Here is a 14,785-nt window from a genome sequence, read left to right on the forward strand (position 1 = left end):
GACACTTACACACCACCCGCTTCTTCAGAGAGGGGCTCTGCCCAGATGGTGGCCAAAGGGAAAACATGGTGTGTGGAGAACTGAAACAAAAACATGGAGACACATCTGAGAAAGCCCATGTTCTGTGCTGCATAACCTGTTTCAAATGCTAAGTCCACATGGTGCCACTATCTCAGCCAAATAGTCCCCATAGCAAGGACCCTGTCACATGGCTGATGCTCACTTTCAAGATGTAAACTAAAAAAGCTCCCTGAAATCTGGCCCATACTAGAAACGTAAGCTAAGTATTCTCCATCATTCAAGTTTCAGCGAAATCACAACAGATTTTAACACAAACTGATGGTATAATTCTATATAATAAAAGGCTAATATGCAAATAGACCGAACGGCAGAACAACCGAAGAACTGGTCACTATGACATGCGCTGACCACCAGGGTGCAGAACATTCGGGCACTGGCCCTGGAGGGATGGTGAGGGGGTGTGCCAGACCAAGGCAGGGTGCTGGTCGCTGTCATAGGGGCGAGCCTCTGGTGGTTACTGAAAATTCTTTGCTTCTGCGCACTGCGGTCCCACCCGGCACTCACACCTGCTGCCAGCGCTTGCCCGCTCACACCCGCAGCCGGCGCTGGAGCCGCTGCTCGCACCCATTGCCGGTGCCTGGCGCCAGTCCCGATCACTCAGCGTCATCAGCGCGTGGGAGTGGCGATGGTGGGAGCGGGGCTGCCAGCAGACAGGAGACTGGGGGGCTGGGCGGGGTCGCGGAAGATGGGCTGAGACCCGCCCCTGTGCCTACCTCAGCCTCACGGCCCACAGTTCCTTTCAAGGTGCTCGAATTCATGCACTGGGCCCCTAGTTAAATAAGTAGAGTACTCCATTTTTCAGTGTTTTTTAAGGTGAGGAATCCAGCCTACCTGGGCGTGGACCAGGGCATCATTAAAGAGAATGAACCAGTTCACAGAGAACCTCCCAGCATGCTGCAGAGATAAGGCTCGGTTGCTGCTCTCACACAGCAGTCGGCGCTCTGGCTTCCTTAAGGAATCCTGGAATTAAAAATAAATACAAAATCAAATCACCAAAATTACTTTAATATGCAAAGGGAAAATAAAAAATATACAAAAATACATTTAGGGAAACCTGTTGGTCCTAGCTTAGCTTGGTGTTAAACCTAAATTTAAATGCAATCCAAATATCCCATAAAATTAGCAACCAAAGGAGATGAAAAAGATTGAAACAAACAAAAGAAGGTGAGACACATGTTCAGAGAGGATTCCTAGGAATGAGGAAAGGAGATGTTTAGAACATCCATGGCTGTGGTCCTTAGACCACCCTTGAAAAGGGGTTCATTAAAGCATTCTCACCACAATGAGCGAGGAATGGAGAAAATGGTGGCAGCTGTTATGAATATGCCTGCTGTTAGCTGAGGTGATGGCAGTTGGCATGGCCTACTTACTGTCATTTTCCCAGGGAAAGTCTTCCAGAAGCCCAGTGTGTATTCTGCTTCCTTCCTTTTCCTGCCGAGATGGAGAGCAAGACACTCATAACAAGAACTGGAATCCTGCAGTTTCTGGTAGTCTGGAGACGTCTAGAGGCCAATATATCAAAGAGGGAAAATAATATAAAACAATTGTCCAGAATCTGTAGCCTCCGTGTGGTGCAGATACTTAGTATTAAATTTAGGGAGGAAATCCTGCTGGTATACTAAATGGAGCTGAGCAAAAAGCAGAATGGTTCCAGAAAATTCTGTAACATACAGGTACGTAAGAAATAGAGAAATAACTCCAGGGGGAAAGAAACAAACACTGGTAATTATTAGTGAGTAGAGCAGCAGAAAACTCAGGATAGACTGGGAATTTCAAATGTCTTACTCTCACGTTCCCTCCGTTTTGCGTATGTGGGTTATATCTGTTGATATTTACCATATTAGAAGGTACAGTTGAGAAATAAAACTTTCTTTAATTTACTTCAAATACAGTAACATTTTATTTTTATTTTTTTAAAATATATTTTATTGATTTTTTACAGAGAGCAAAGGAGAGGGATAGAGAGTTAGAAACATCGATGAGAGAGAAACATCGATCAGCTACCTCCTGCACACCTCCCACCGAGGATGTGCCCGCAACCCAGGTACATGCCCTTGACCAGAATCGAACCTGGGACTCTTCAGTCTACAGGCCAACGCTCTATCCACTGAGCCAAACCGGTCAGGGCAGTAACATTTTATTTTCACCTTTTTATTTATTCCAGAGAGGAAGGGAGAGGGAGAGAGAGATAGGAACATCAATGATGAGAATCTTTGAACGGCTGCCTCCTGCACACCCCACATTGGGGATCGAGCCTGTAACCCAGGCATGTGCCCTGACTGGGAATCGAACTGTGACCTCTTGGTTCGTAGGTCGATGCTCAACAATTGAGCCACGCTGGCTGGGCAATACAATATTTTAAATAAAAAATAACAAATTTTCCAAAACAAAAAAAAATTTTTTAGTGAGAAAAGTGGCATTGTTCTACATTTTTTCAAATTTCTTTATCATCTGGCTTAAAAGATGATAGCTGCTACTGCATTTAATCTTTTACAGTTGAAATATATGAAGAAAATCTTGCTTTATAAAAATATATTGTTGGGAAAGGAAGGAGTATTTTAATAGTCATTTTAAATAATTGTGGATATTCTCCTCTGAAACAGGGTAGAAGAAACAAAAAAGGTATGTGATAATGGAGTCTGTATTTTTTACATAGAACGTGGACCCTTGAGACTGGAAATAGAACAATATTACTCTTTTAACAATTCCAAGTTTTCTAGGAGGGAAGGTTTTCAATTAATTGAGGATATATTGAGGTAATATTTGTATCTCATTGGGTTATTTGTGTAGCTCAAATCTTCATTGTTAAAAGTAAGCCAGTTTGGGTTAAACTAAAGAATTCACCTACAGGACCCCGGCAGGATCAAACGAGAAAGCCTACATCAGTTCTTGGGCCGCTATGGAGACTGAAATCTGTCTAGATAAGGAGACAGAGTTTAACAAGATTAAACTATAAGGAACCCTGAAGTCATCATGGTTTCTCTAGAGCCCTTAACACAGGAAATGAAATGAAACTGTACATTTCAGTACAACCTCAAAGGCGAATGTCGTAGGACCAGTTTTATCATACACCCATATCCTAGAGCAGTGCTAATTTTCTAGGATTCTACCTAACTAATTTTATACAGAAAGTAGACCAGCTAACATATGACGAAATCCTGTAACACTGTGATTTCTCATAGCATATGCCATGGTGACCTAAATACCTGGTATGAATCTACCATGAGTCCAGGACAGGTGGCAACTCCACTGCCTTACAGGTGTGTGTTGTTGATACAGAGAGCCAGGGTTTGAAAGCTCTGTGTAACTTGTACTCAGTATGCGCTCAGTAAACTTTAACATCTATTGAATAAATAGCACTCATACTTGGCTCTCAGTTTCATAACATGAGTACAATTCATCTCAATAACATCCTGAGAGGAAACTGAATCCACCGCAAAGAAAACTAGATTTACCTACAGCTATACATTTTTCTTTCATTTCCCTGAAGAAAAATAAAGTTAATTAAACTATAGCCTAAATATTAAATTAGTGGAATTCCAGGTTGTAGAGTGGCATAATCCAAACAAACAAACAAAAAAACAAACAAGCAAGCAAACGAACTATGACCCTTGGCTTCCCAAGTGTCCAAAGAGAGTATATATATATGGGGCTTACCACTTCAAAACAAGTAGCAAGCTTTAGCAAAACTTCTGCATAATTATGAAGTCGTCTAGTTGGCAAGAAAAACAAAGTATTCAGTATTTCTATCAACTGGATGTTTTCATCAATCACTTCTGATAAATCTTGCAACAGCTCCTGGTTTTTATTTAAGAAATCACTGGAGGTGGAACAAAAAGAGGTTAAGTTAATCATTTTGGTAATGACAATATGCATGATAAGGAATAAAAATATTTCACTAGATTCTACCTTTCTCAGAATGCACATTTTTAGGTGCTATGGAATAGTAGACGATAAATACAATAAAATAAGCCAGATATAATTAAAAGAGTTTCCCTGCCGACAAGATGGAATTTTTTAAAGTATGAAAAGTAGCAAATGGTAGCTATAGTAACTCCATAATAGAGATGATAAATCTCAGACTTGTGCTTCATGTTCTAGGAAATAACTCATGCAACCCACAGTTTCAGGGAATTAATTGAAGACCAGCTAACATCATTATCTATTAATTTCTAAGCCAAAAGTCACAGCAAAAAGTGGCAAGACTAACTGCTCTAATCAGTTGTGCTAAACAGAAATACTGGAGGAAAAACAAAACTCTTTGCTCCACCAAAATTGGCATGAAATGTTAAAATACTTCTAATTTTTTCCTTTTTTTTTTCATTAAGTGTCGGTCACCTAATAAGAGTTTATTACAGGAGAGTAATAAAGCTATAGGTACCAGTACTATAACGAACAGGAAATAATAAAGCAAATTATATGCAAATATTTCAATGCTGAGATCTTCTAAAGCATTTCAAACTTCGGCCAACATTTAATTTTCATACTCAATTTTATATATAAGTTCATTATTAAAATTTACTGCAAACTTTAATGCTGGTCAGTGCCCACTGAGACTATGCTCACTAGACTAAATGCTTTTATAAAAAAGCAAGAATTCATGTGCCAGAATAATAATTATCTGCCACTTAATGAGCAATTATTATGTGCCAGGCCTGAGTGCTGTATGGGCATTATACTACAATTCTAAGCTACAAGGCCTCAAATAAGACAATGTCACACAAGACTATAAGGCAAGAATGAATCCTTTTATGATCCCTTAGAGAACTATGAAATAAAGAAATGTTAAGTCAGAAACTATGAAATGTTATTGTGGAAAGATGGAAAAATGTGTAATAACTTCCAGGAACCCCAAAGTTCAATGGCACAAACTGGATTCTTTATAACGCAATTAAGAGAGAGTGCCCTGGGGAACTGGCCCAGCGTTTTATTTGTACTTGGCTTGTGTGACTGTTTCTGCTTCTGCCTCCATGCTGTGCTGCTGAGATGTCTGAGGACACTTGCTTAAGCTTTTACAAGTGTTCTGCTCTGACCTGCTCCCGAGAGGCCAGATTACATGGTGAACACATACTCTCTCTGACCATGTTTCTCCTGAATGCCCAGTACCAGACAGAAATGTCCCAACTCTTGTGAACCTCATTAGTTTTCAGGATTTATTTCCTTGCTTATAGACTTTCCCCAAAGGGGCCCTGGTATGCTCTCAGGAAATCTGAACCAGAAATTGCTTAGCTTCTCATCTCTTGGGCGTTGTTGATCTAATAGTGGCAATACTGCTCTTCCCTTACATGGCTAGGTTTGTACTAGTTACTCAAAAAATAAATATATTAAAGGTAGAAACAACCCAAATGTCCATCAACAGATGAATGGATAAACAAAATGTATATATACAATGGAATATTATTCAACCATACAATGGAATAAAATTTTGGTATATGCAACATGGATGAGCTCTGAAAACATTATGCTTCAGGAAATAAGCCATACACAGAAGGACAAATATTGTATGATTTCTTATAGAATAGGCAATTCATAGACAGAAAATAGAATATAAGTTACCAGGGGCTGTGGGGAGGGAGAAAAGGTAACTTATTGTTTAATGGGTACAAAGTTTTTGTTGGGGATAATTTAAAATGTCTTGTTTATAGGTAATGGTGATGATTTATAAAACATGAGCCAGAGAAGGGCACAATTAGGAAGGGTAAAATGATAAATATTATGTTATGTATATTTTACAATGATAATAACGATGATTATAAACTCTATAGAATGATGAACCCACCAGACTAGCCTGAGGTAAGCAGCTAAGTGATAAACCAGCTAAGTGGTGAGAGCCTGAGCCTTATCATCCAAGATCCACACTGCCACGTGGGCTCGCTAGTTATGCTCTAGCCCAGGGGTGGGCAAACTTTTTGACTCGGGGGCCACAATGGGTTCTTAAACTGGACCGGAGGGCCGGAACAAAAGCATGGATGGAGTGTTTGTGTGAACTAATATAAATTCAAAGTAAACATCATTACATAAAAGGGTACGGTCTTTTTTTGTTTTTTAGTTTTATTCATTTCAAACGGGCCGTAGTTTGCCCACGGCTGCTCTAGACTCTAAAGTCTAGAGGTTCTCAAATTGCTCTTTTAAAATAATTTCAAATATTGACCTGATATGAATGATAACTGGAAGGTATCTGCTTACATGGCAGGCTTAGCGAGCAGCTGGAATCCTCCCATAACCAGGAAATGTGTAACAGCTGTACAATACCTTGAGCAAAAAAGAAAACACATGTACATTAGTGTTCAAGTGCATATTACTTCTTCAGAGTTTTCGAACAAGCATGTGGAACAGGTACTTCTTGGCATCTCTCCAACGAGTTTCAGCATTTTTATGATGTCAATATTCATGAACTATAAAGGACTGAAGAGAAGGGCAGGTTATGTGATAATCACAAAATCAGGGGGGAGGGAAAAAGCCATCTTAGTATAAGATGCTAACATAATAAGAAATTTTAAAAAACACCTAAAGCTATAGGTGTTTATCTGGTAAGATAAATGAATTTATCTGGTAGATAAATGTTAGTAACTTAACAAATCTGAGAAAATATGATTGAACATGGTCCCATGCACCAAGAGGTCACCAATTTGATTCCTGGTTAGAGCACATGCCCTGGTTGCAGGCTCGATCCCTGGTAGGGAGCGTGCAGGAGGCAGGCAATTGATGTTTCTCTCTCCCTCTCCCTTTCTCTCTCTCTCTAAAAAAAAAAAAATCAGTAAGAGCATATTAAAAAATGGTTACAATGGTAAAGTTTATGTTACATATATTTTACCACAATTAAAAATAATTTATAAAATTCAGAAATAGCCCAGCCAGTATGGCTCAGTTGGTTGAGCATGATCCCATGTACCAGTAGGTCATGGTTTGATTCCCAGTCAGGGCATGTGCCCGGGTTGAGCGCTTGACCCCCCCAGGGGGGGCGTGCAGGAAGTAGCCGAGTGATGTTTCTATCTCTCTCCCTATTCCTTCCTCTCTCTGAAATCAATAAAAAACATATTTAAAAGTAAAGAAAAAATTTACTTGCTTCATCTATATGAATAAATTATGTTAAAAAATAGCCCAATGTATCAAAATAAAAAAAGCATTTCAAGCATAAATTCTGAAGTATCAGAGAAGAAAAAGAACTGAAATAGATTGCACTGAATATAAGTCAAAAAAGAAAAATTATACTACTAAAAACTGAAACCTTCACACAAACAAAATTTAGCTCAAAAAAGTAAATTGGTTTCAAATTATGTTATTTTCATGTCTGAAAGATGATGAACTTAAAAGAATCCAACCAGGGTCTTTTCCTCTCAGACAATAGCTTCAGATATATTATACTTTGCTTAGAATTAAACTCACATACATCCACTTGCACATATATGCTAAGTCCAAAAGGAAATACACTAAGATTATTAACAATGCTTATTTCTGGGTGGGAGGATTATGGACGACTTAAAATATCTTTTTGACTATCTTTCCTTGCATAGTTGTCAGTAACAAGCATACATTATTTGTAGTGTAAATAACCCAAACAGAACACCAACAGCACATGAACTCCTCGCCGTGCTCTGTCCTGGCTCTGCACTGCGCTGCCGTGGCTCGGAGCTGCGCACGGAGCCTGGCACTTAGCGGCTATTCAGTCAAAGGAGAAATCCTACACTTCAGATGAACAGTGCACGCTAACAGACATTAAAATAACACTTAAATTATGTCTCACATCACAATGTCAAACTATAAATTAAGAGAAGTGAGAAGTATTTAAATTTTCAAATACACTTGGGATAGTTTACTTGAAAAACATGAAAAGAGCCTTAGATAACTATCCTTGGTTTTATTTAAAGAACATCTTTGTTTTAAAGAGAGCTTGGTCTTTAAACCCTCCATTTACACCAGTGGAAAGCAGCCCTTGGAACAGCTCCACATTTGCAATCAGTAATAGGTCTTGAAATAATTTGTTTAGTTACTTATTTCCTCAAAGTTTAGTATAATTTACTTAAGTAAACAAGTTTGTTCTCTAAAGGGAATGTTTATATATTCATATTAATTACAGTACATTTTATGCTAGGATATAGAAGAAAATATGAGAATTGTTTTTAGAGCTTTTTTTCCCCTTAGAAAAAAAGTAAAATTTTAGCAATGCAGAACTGTAGTTGTCTTAAGATAAAAATACCACTTTGTAATTTCTATTACCTTATATCACTCTCCCTAATCTAATCTCCTCTGATTAAGGAGCTGTTCTTAGCAGAAAAACCCTGCAGAGGTTGAACATGACACGGGACTGGATACTTGCTCTGTGTAACTATCCAAGAAGAGGCTGGCATGCTTCAGAATGACCAGGCTCCTGGCTTCCTTGACCCCTTGAAGGAAGCTGCTCAGTGAGGCTCCGTGCTGCCCAATCAGGTAACACAGCTTACTGAATCGGCTTGCCACTTCTTGCAACAGCTGGACAGTACTTGCGGTGCCCAAATTTTCTGTAACAAAATGATGACAACATAACCTAAAGATTCAGTTCCTGAGTATCCCCTTAAAATTAGGATTATGAATTTCCCTTTTCTTAAAGTATTCTCAACTGTGGAACCGCAATAATCACAGAGTTAAAGAAACCCTCACAGAGGCCCCATAGATTCTGACTCAGGAGGCCAGGGTTAAGATCCCAGGATGGATATGTTAAAAAGAAACGTTTTTGCAGGTAATTCTGAAGGCTCACCAAATGTGAGAACCACTGAGCTAACCCCTCTCCTCTCATTTTGAAGATGAGTAATCTGAAGCCAAGAGAAGGGGATTACCTAATTTCACACAACCGGTGAGGGACAGCCAGGAATTAAACTCACTTCTATAGTTACAGCTTGGTTAACATTTTCAACCTTTTGTACTGACTTCTACTCAGCTTATTCTTTGGACAAGCCCAACACTTCAGTACAGAGAGGGCAATCCAAACCCTAGACCGCCTGGGTTGCTCTAGACGTTACAGAGGCCATCGGGAGCCTATGTGCTCCTCCCAATCCGGAGCTCCTAGCTTAGGACTTCTCACCGACCGTGAGGCTGACGAGCAGACCAGGTGAGACCAACACCGAAACTGGCCTCACTTGGCAGCTTTTCCTTTCCTGTCAGAGCAACCCTGGAAGCCTGCGGCTTGGACTGCTTCCTCCCCTTGTCACAGTCCTAGGGTACTGGGCCCACCTACTGAAGGGGACTTTATAGAGTAGGGGACTCTACTACATTCAAAAAAGCAAAATACCTTTTTTTTTTTTTAAATGCAGAGTCTCCAACATACAGAGGAAACACTAAGTTAGTTGTTTGAAAAGTAGATGTTTTCCCACTAAAAACAATGAGCAATGATCTATACAAGCCAATGTCACTTCACTGTGGAAAAGCTGATGCACTAATCAGGTAGAATTTAGTACTAGAATATTGGCCTGAATTCTGAGTCCTCAGAGGGGCCCACGGAGTACAGGAGAAAGACAGAGAAAGAAAACTTCCTCTCCATTTTCTGAGTGCAGGGTCGAACCTAGAAAAACTTTGAAATAAGGCCCGGCGTGACTCAGAGGTTGAACATTGACCTATGAACCAGGAGGCCACCGTTCGATTCCCGGTCAGGGCACATGCCCAGGTTGCGGGCTCCATCCCCAGTGTGGGGCATGCAGGAGGCAACCTTTCAATGGTTCTTTCTCATCATTGATGTTTCTCTCTCTCTCCGCTCCACTCTGAAATCAATAAAAAATATGTATTTTTTTAAAAATCAGATGTAATTAATTCATGCTAATGTGGGGTAAGACCCTAGCATTCTTACAGTTATCAACAATTTCAAATGAATCTCTACTTGACAAAATTCTAGGAACCATAACAAAATAAGTGTATAATATATCTTAGGGTTGGTGGGGCTAGAGTATTGTTTGGGAAGTCTAGCTCCTAGGATCAACTTTCCCAAAGCTATTTCTGCTTCTCTGCCATGAATATTTCGAAAGCTCCATTTTCTACTTCCACAGCAGGAGCTCCGGGAGTGGTAGGATAGGGCAGCGGCAGCTGTGCCACTGAAAACGTGGGAATGGTTTCCAAGGTGTTGACTGCCCATGTACAAAAAGAAGAGAATGGAAAGCAAGGAGTAAACCATAACGCAAATATAGGAAGAACAGGTAAAACAAGAGTGTTCTACTTACCTAAACTGAGAAGAGGCCTGAGAATCTGAGATTTGATGTCACTTAGTTTTGCATAGAACCGTCTTTCCGTAGCAGCCAACTCATGAAGACTGGCAATATACCCCATAATATTCTTGTCCACCAAGGCTAGATAGCTGTCTCTTCCGGCTGCCACTCTGCTTATATATCCAAGCTAAAACACGGGACAAGAAAAGATTAAATATAAGATATAATTTACTAACAGCGATTTGGACACTGCAGCTGGCTTATACCAGCTGGGGAGAAGCCAACTGGCAAATATTCAGGAATTTTGAAAGTTGATAATGAAACCACTGGTAGCTTGAAATAGGCAATAATAAAATTACAAACAAAAATGGCAAAGACTACAGGAGCAGGGCTTTTTGGTTTTGTTTTGATGTCAATTTTAGAGATGGTTTACCAGTACACCATAGTTATATATGTATATCTGTACCTATAACTAACTACATACACTATACTTTATTGCCAAAAACCCTTTTATTTCATATTATATGTGTTTAGTACCACAGACACACACCCTGAATATACAAAGATCCAAATGATGTAGATAGGACTCCTTTTTGCATAAAATAGGATAAATGAGAGCAAAGAAGATTCTGTGTTATAGACCAAAATAACAAAGGTCTGGGAGTTATCTTGCCTTTTAAAAGTACTTTACAACATAAAGGGATTTTATTTAAAAATGTACTTCTTTCATTTATTCATGACACCACTGAATAAAAACATTCAATGCCTTTATTCACATATGCCTATTAAACTAGGTAACCAAGCTGCAGACCCAACGGACTATTAAAATCCCATTGTAACCAAAGACACATATTAGAGCCTCATCCTTTTCATCAGGACATTTCATCCTTTATCTGGACTGTGGCATCCTGGGTGGGGAATGTGGAACCAGGGCCAACAACCACAAACAGTCAATTAGTGTGTCTGGAGTAACAGGCTATATATAGGTTAAGAGCCAAATCTCAGCCAGTGTTGCCTTCAGCAAGAAAGATCTTGTCCGGGTACATTCACGGCTCATATATATAGCCAGAAGAACACCAAGGATAAGAAACAGTCCATAAGATATATTATTCAATAAGAATAAGAAATCCAGAATGAACTAGCTTTGAGGGTTAATTTCCTTGAGGCATATAACTTAAAGGGTGTGAGTTACCTTAGTGGGGGCGAGGGAGGAACACATCAGAAACAGGCCAATGATTTAAGTTTATGAAAAAGAATTAGAAAGTAGGAAAGCAAAGAAATTCAGATCAACAAATGAAAAAGGGATAAACAGTAGTACATAAACTGAAAAGCTAAGAGAAACAGGGCACTGTGGTGGCCTGTCAGGCTCCTGGGATTTTTACTGCCCACTTAGTTAAAAATTCATCTCTAATTCACCTCTGAGAGATCCACAAATGCAGTCAAGAAACTTCGCTGCAAAGTGTACTTTTTAATATTCCTACATGAAGGTGTTAATTCAACAAAGTATTTACTATGAGGATTCAGCAATACATAAAGAAATCCTAAAATCCCCACTCTTATGAATCTTACAGATAAGGAGGACAGACAATAGACAAATAAATAAGTTAAATAGTGTATTAGACGGTGATATGCACTGTGGAAATAAGTCAGGGAAGGAGATAAGCAGTGAAGGAGAGGATGGGAAGGGCTTGCACAGTAGTGTAACACAGTAGTCAAGGATACTTAGTAACAGGCATATGCACAAGTGACAAAGACAAAGCATTTCTGGTGTGTTACAGAATGTGGGCCTTAGGATCCAAGTCCTGTTCACCTTACTACAGGAGAGAAGTACTGGAGCCTTAGTACCACTGGAATTCTCTGGAAGGTTGTCACCTTCTGTAAGGTCCTGCCAGCCACTGTAATACAACCCAGGCTGGAAGTCTTCTGTATCCACTAAAAACAGGGAATAATCCTGGCCTGCGGCTACACTCCAGACTCCATTGTCACTCTTTACCTGCAATGACAGCAAGATACTGTCAGTCCAAGATGAAGGAATGAGACAGAACTTCAGCTCCACAGGAACTGAAATATTAGGTTACTTATCAAGTGTGGTGCAAAGTTAGTCACATCTCAAAGGGCAAATTTTCCCAGCAATGTACTCAACCAAATGCCGAACAAACAGGGGAAAGAAGGAATCCTTTGTTAGTTTTAAGTTTAGAACTGGATTGTTTTTTATAACTTAGAATTCAGGAATAAGTTGCTATAGAAGTTATCAAGTTCACAAAAGTACCTTTGCAAGACGAGGAACAGTTGTTGGAAAATCGGAATGCCCAAGTTGGCCAAAGGTATTGCTACCCCATGAGTAAACCTATTAGAAAACCACAGGAAAGCAGGTAAGAGTTTTGAATCTAACTTTGCATGTCAATTCTGAGTCTTTAACACATATATATTGTGTATGTATGTATATATGTATGTATACATACATACATACATACATACCAATAGTTACACATAAGTTACTTATACTAGTCTTTCCACAAATTACTTATACTAGTGTTTCTACTCTTTAAAATAACAGATATTAAGAAAATTCATTTTAAAAGGACCAGAGATAATGGGCAGACAGCGTAGTTTAACAATATTTTATGTGGCTAATTCTTATCCTTCCTTTATGTTCATTTTCAGAATTTATGTGGCTCACCACCTATGCTTACTCTCCTAGAATACTTTTGAGATCATTTTATCAAGTTGTAAATATTATATTGGAATATTTGGGAGACTGTATTGAATTTACACTGTCCTTATTTAATGATCTAGGGAGAAATGGCATTTGTGCAACATTGACTCTTCTCATCTAAAAATGAAACCTCTCTTCCTTTACTACTATTTTCTTTTATGATCTACTAGAGGCCTGGTGCACGAAATTCATGCACTCGGGGGGAGGGGGGTGCAGAGAGGGGCTTGTCCCTCAGCCCGCCCTGTGCCCTCTCACAGTCCAGGAGCCCTTGGGAGATGTCCAACTGCCAGCTTAGGCCCGCTCCCTGGCAGTAGGACATCCTTAGCGCTGCTGCAGAGACGGGAGAAGCTCCCGCCACTGCTGCTGGGCTCACCAGTCTGCCCCCTGGTGGTCAGTGAGCATCAGCGACCGGTCGCTCCGCCATTTGGGCAATTTGCATATTAGCCTTTTATTATATAGGATTAGAAGAGTTCTTGAGTTTGTTTCATATAGGCTCTACACATTTCCTATTAAGACTATTCCTACTGCCTTAATATTTTGTTTTAACTGTAAATAGCTTCTTTTTTTCTGTGGTATGTTTTCTGCTTTACTTTACTTATATAAGAAGGCTAACAATTATGTTTATTTTGTAATTGTTTATTTTGTAATTCCTAATCTCTTATTTTTAAGCCTTTTAGATGATTCATCATGTTAATAGTAAATTATCCTTTTCTTTCCTAATATTTATAGTTATTTATATGGGCTATGTTAGTTTTTTTGGCTAGCCTGCTATGTGAAATTTAAAATAAAGTATTTGATGGATTTAGAAGCCTTCGTTAATTTTTTCATGAAAAATCATTACAGGCAGTCCTCAGGTTACATCGGACTCAACGTACATCATTTCGTAGTTAGGGTCGCCATCTCCCATTTACAGTATTTATATAAAAAAAAAGTTCCGTCATTTCGACATATGTACATATGTCCTTTATGTTTTTTATTATTTATTTACCACAAGTAAAGGTCAGAATTGTTATCTTTCTTTTAAAGTTTTTTTACTGTTTCACTTCATTACTGCTGTGTATGTGCTCCACGTGAGTGACATAGGTGCTTATGTAGGTGGGTTCCGACTCACGGCGAAAATCGCATTACGTCGCGCCTTAGGAACAGATCTCCGATGTAACCCAAGGACCTAGTGTATATGTATATATTTAAGAATAGCTTAAAACAACTACTTTTATTAGGAGGGTTATGTATATGGCCCTGGCTTTAAGTGCTTCTGGAGGTCAATTTCAGGTCCCACGATTTTAACAGAAAAAAACGCCTTTGTTTTCTTAGCGTCTTACGTATGGAAATTCACCAATACCCTGGAAAATTTCAAGTTCTGTTTTTACATGAGAGCACATTATAGAAAGATTCTTTGACAGATAGACCTTAATCCAAACTCTACTATCACATGTGTGACTTTAGACAAGTTATGTAATTTCTCGAAGCCCCCCTTCCCCATCTGTAAAATGAAAATAATGCAATGCAATGTAAAACACTGGAAAGATCAAGTGAGATATGGGATTGTTGCTTGACACATAGCAGATACTCAAGAAATAATGGTTCAACCTTGTCATGTTGGTCTTCCATGAAATTAAGATCAGCTTGTTTTAGTTTGCCACCTACCTGGGATTTCGCACTAAGTGCAAGGGAATGGTAGCCACCTGCCTCCAGGTGAATTATTTCTTTACCATCCAGACATTTTACACACAATGGTTGAAGCCTTAAAGAAAAACATACACACACAAACTCAAAAAAAAAATGTATTCTCAGCATGAATCATGACTTTTCTCAAATT

General features: G+C 39.1%; 1 protein-coding gene across 19 annotated transcripts in view; it reads right to left on the reverse strand.

Moving 5' to 3' along the window:
- ALS2 (alsin Rho guanine nucleotide exchange factor ALS2) overlaps nt 1-14,785 on the reverse strand; it is a 64,009-nt gene that overhangs the window by 17,602 nt on the left and 31,622 nt on the right. For 13 of the 19 annotated variants that reach the window (XR_004969165.1, XR_004969168.1, XR_004969167.1 and 10 more), the window contains 10 exons: nt 14,614-14,710; nt 12,520-12,597; nt 12,061-12,243; nt 10,266-10,437; nt 8,399-8,579; nt 6,268-6,333; nt 3,739-3,901; nt 1,452-1,583; nt 913-1,041; nt 10-80 (listed from right to left, as the gene is read on the reverse strand). Coding sequence is in view for 16 of the 19 variants with exons in the window: in XM_036318793.1 (XP_036174686.1) it covers nt 10-80; nt 913-1,041; nt 1,452-1,583; nt 3,739-3,901; nt 6,268-6,333; nt 8,399-8,579; nt 10,266-10,437; nt 12,061-12,243; nt 12,520-12,597; nt 14,614-14,710 (1,272 nt within the window). In the remaining 3 variants the exon portion in view is untranslated. The remainder of the gene's footprint in view (nt 1-9; nt 81-912; nt 1,042-1,451; nt 1,584-3,738; nt 3,902-6,267; nt 6,334-8,398; nt 8,580-10,265; nt 10,438-12,060; nt 12,244-12,519; nt 12,598-14,613; nt 14,711-14,785) is intronic. The other 6 variants (XM_036318804.1, XM_036318802.1, XM_036318792.1 and 3 more) reach the window with 5 other exon arrangements.

Source organism: Myotis myotis, unplaced genomic scaffold, assembly GCF_014108235.1.
Source record: "Myotis myotis isolate mMyoMyo1 unplaced genomic scaffold, mMyoMyo1.p scaffold_m19_p_8, whole genome shotgun sequence".
NCBI classification, from domain to species: Eukaryota; Metazoa; Chordata; class Mammalia; order Chiroptera; family Vespertilionidae; genus Myotis; species Myotis myotis.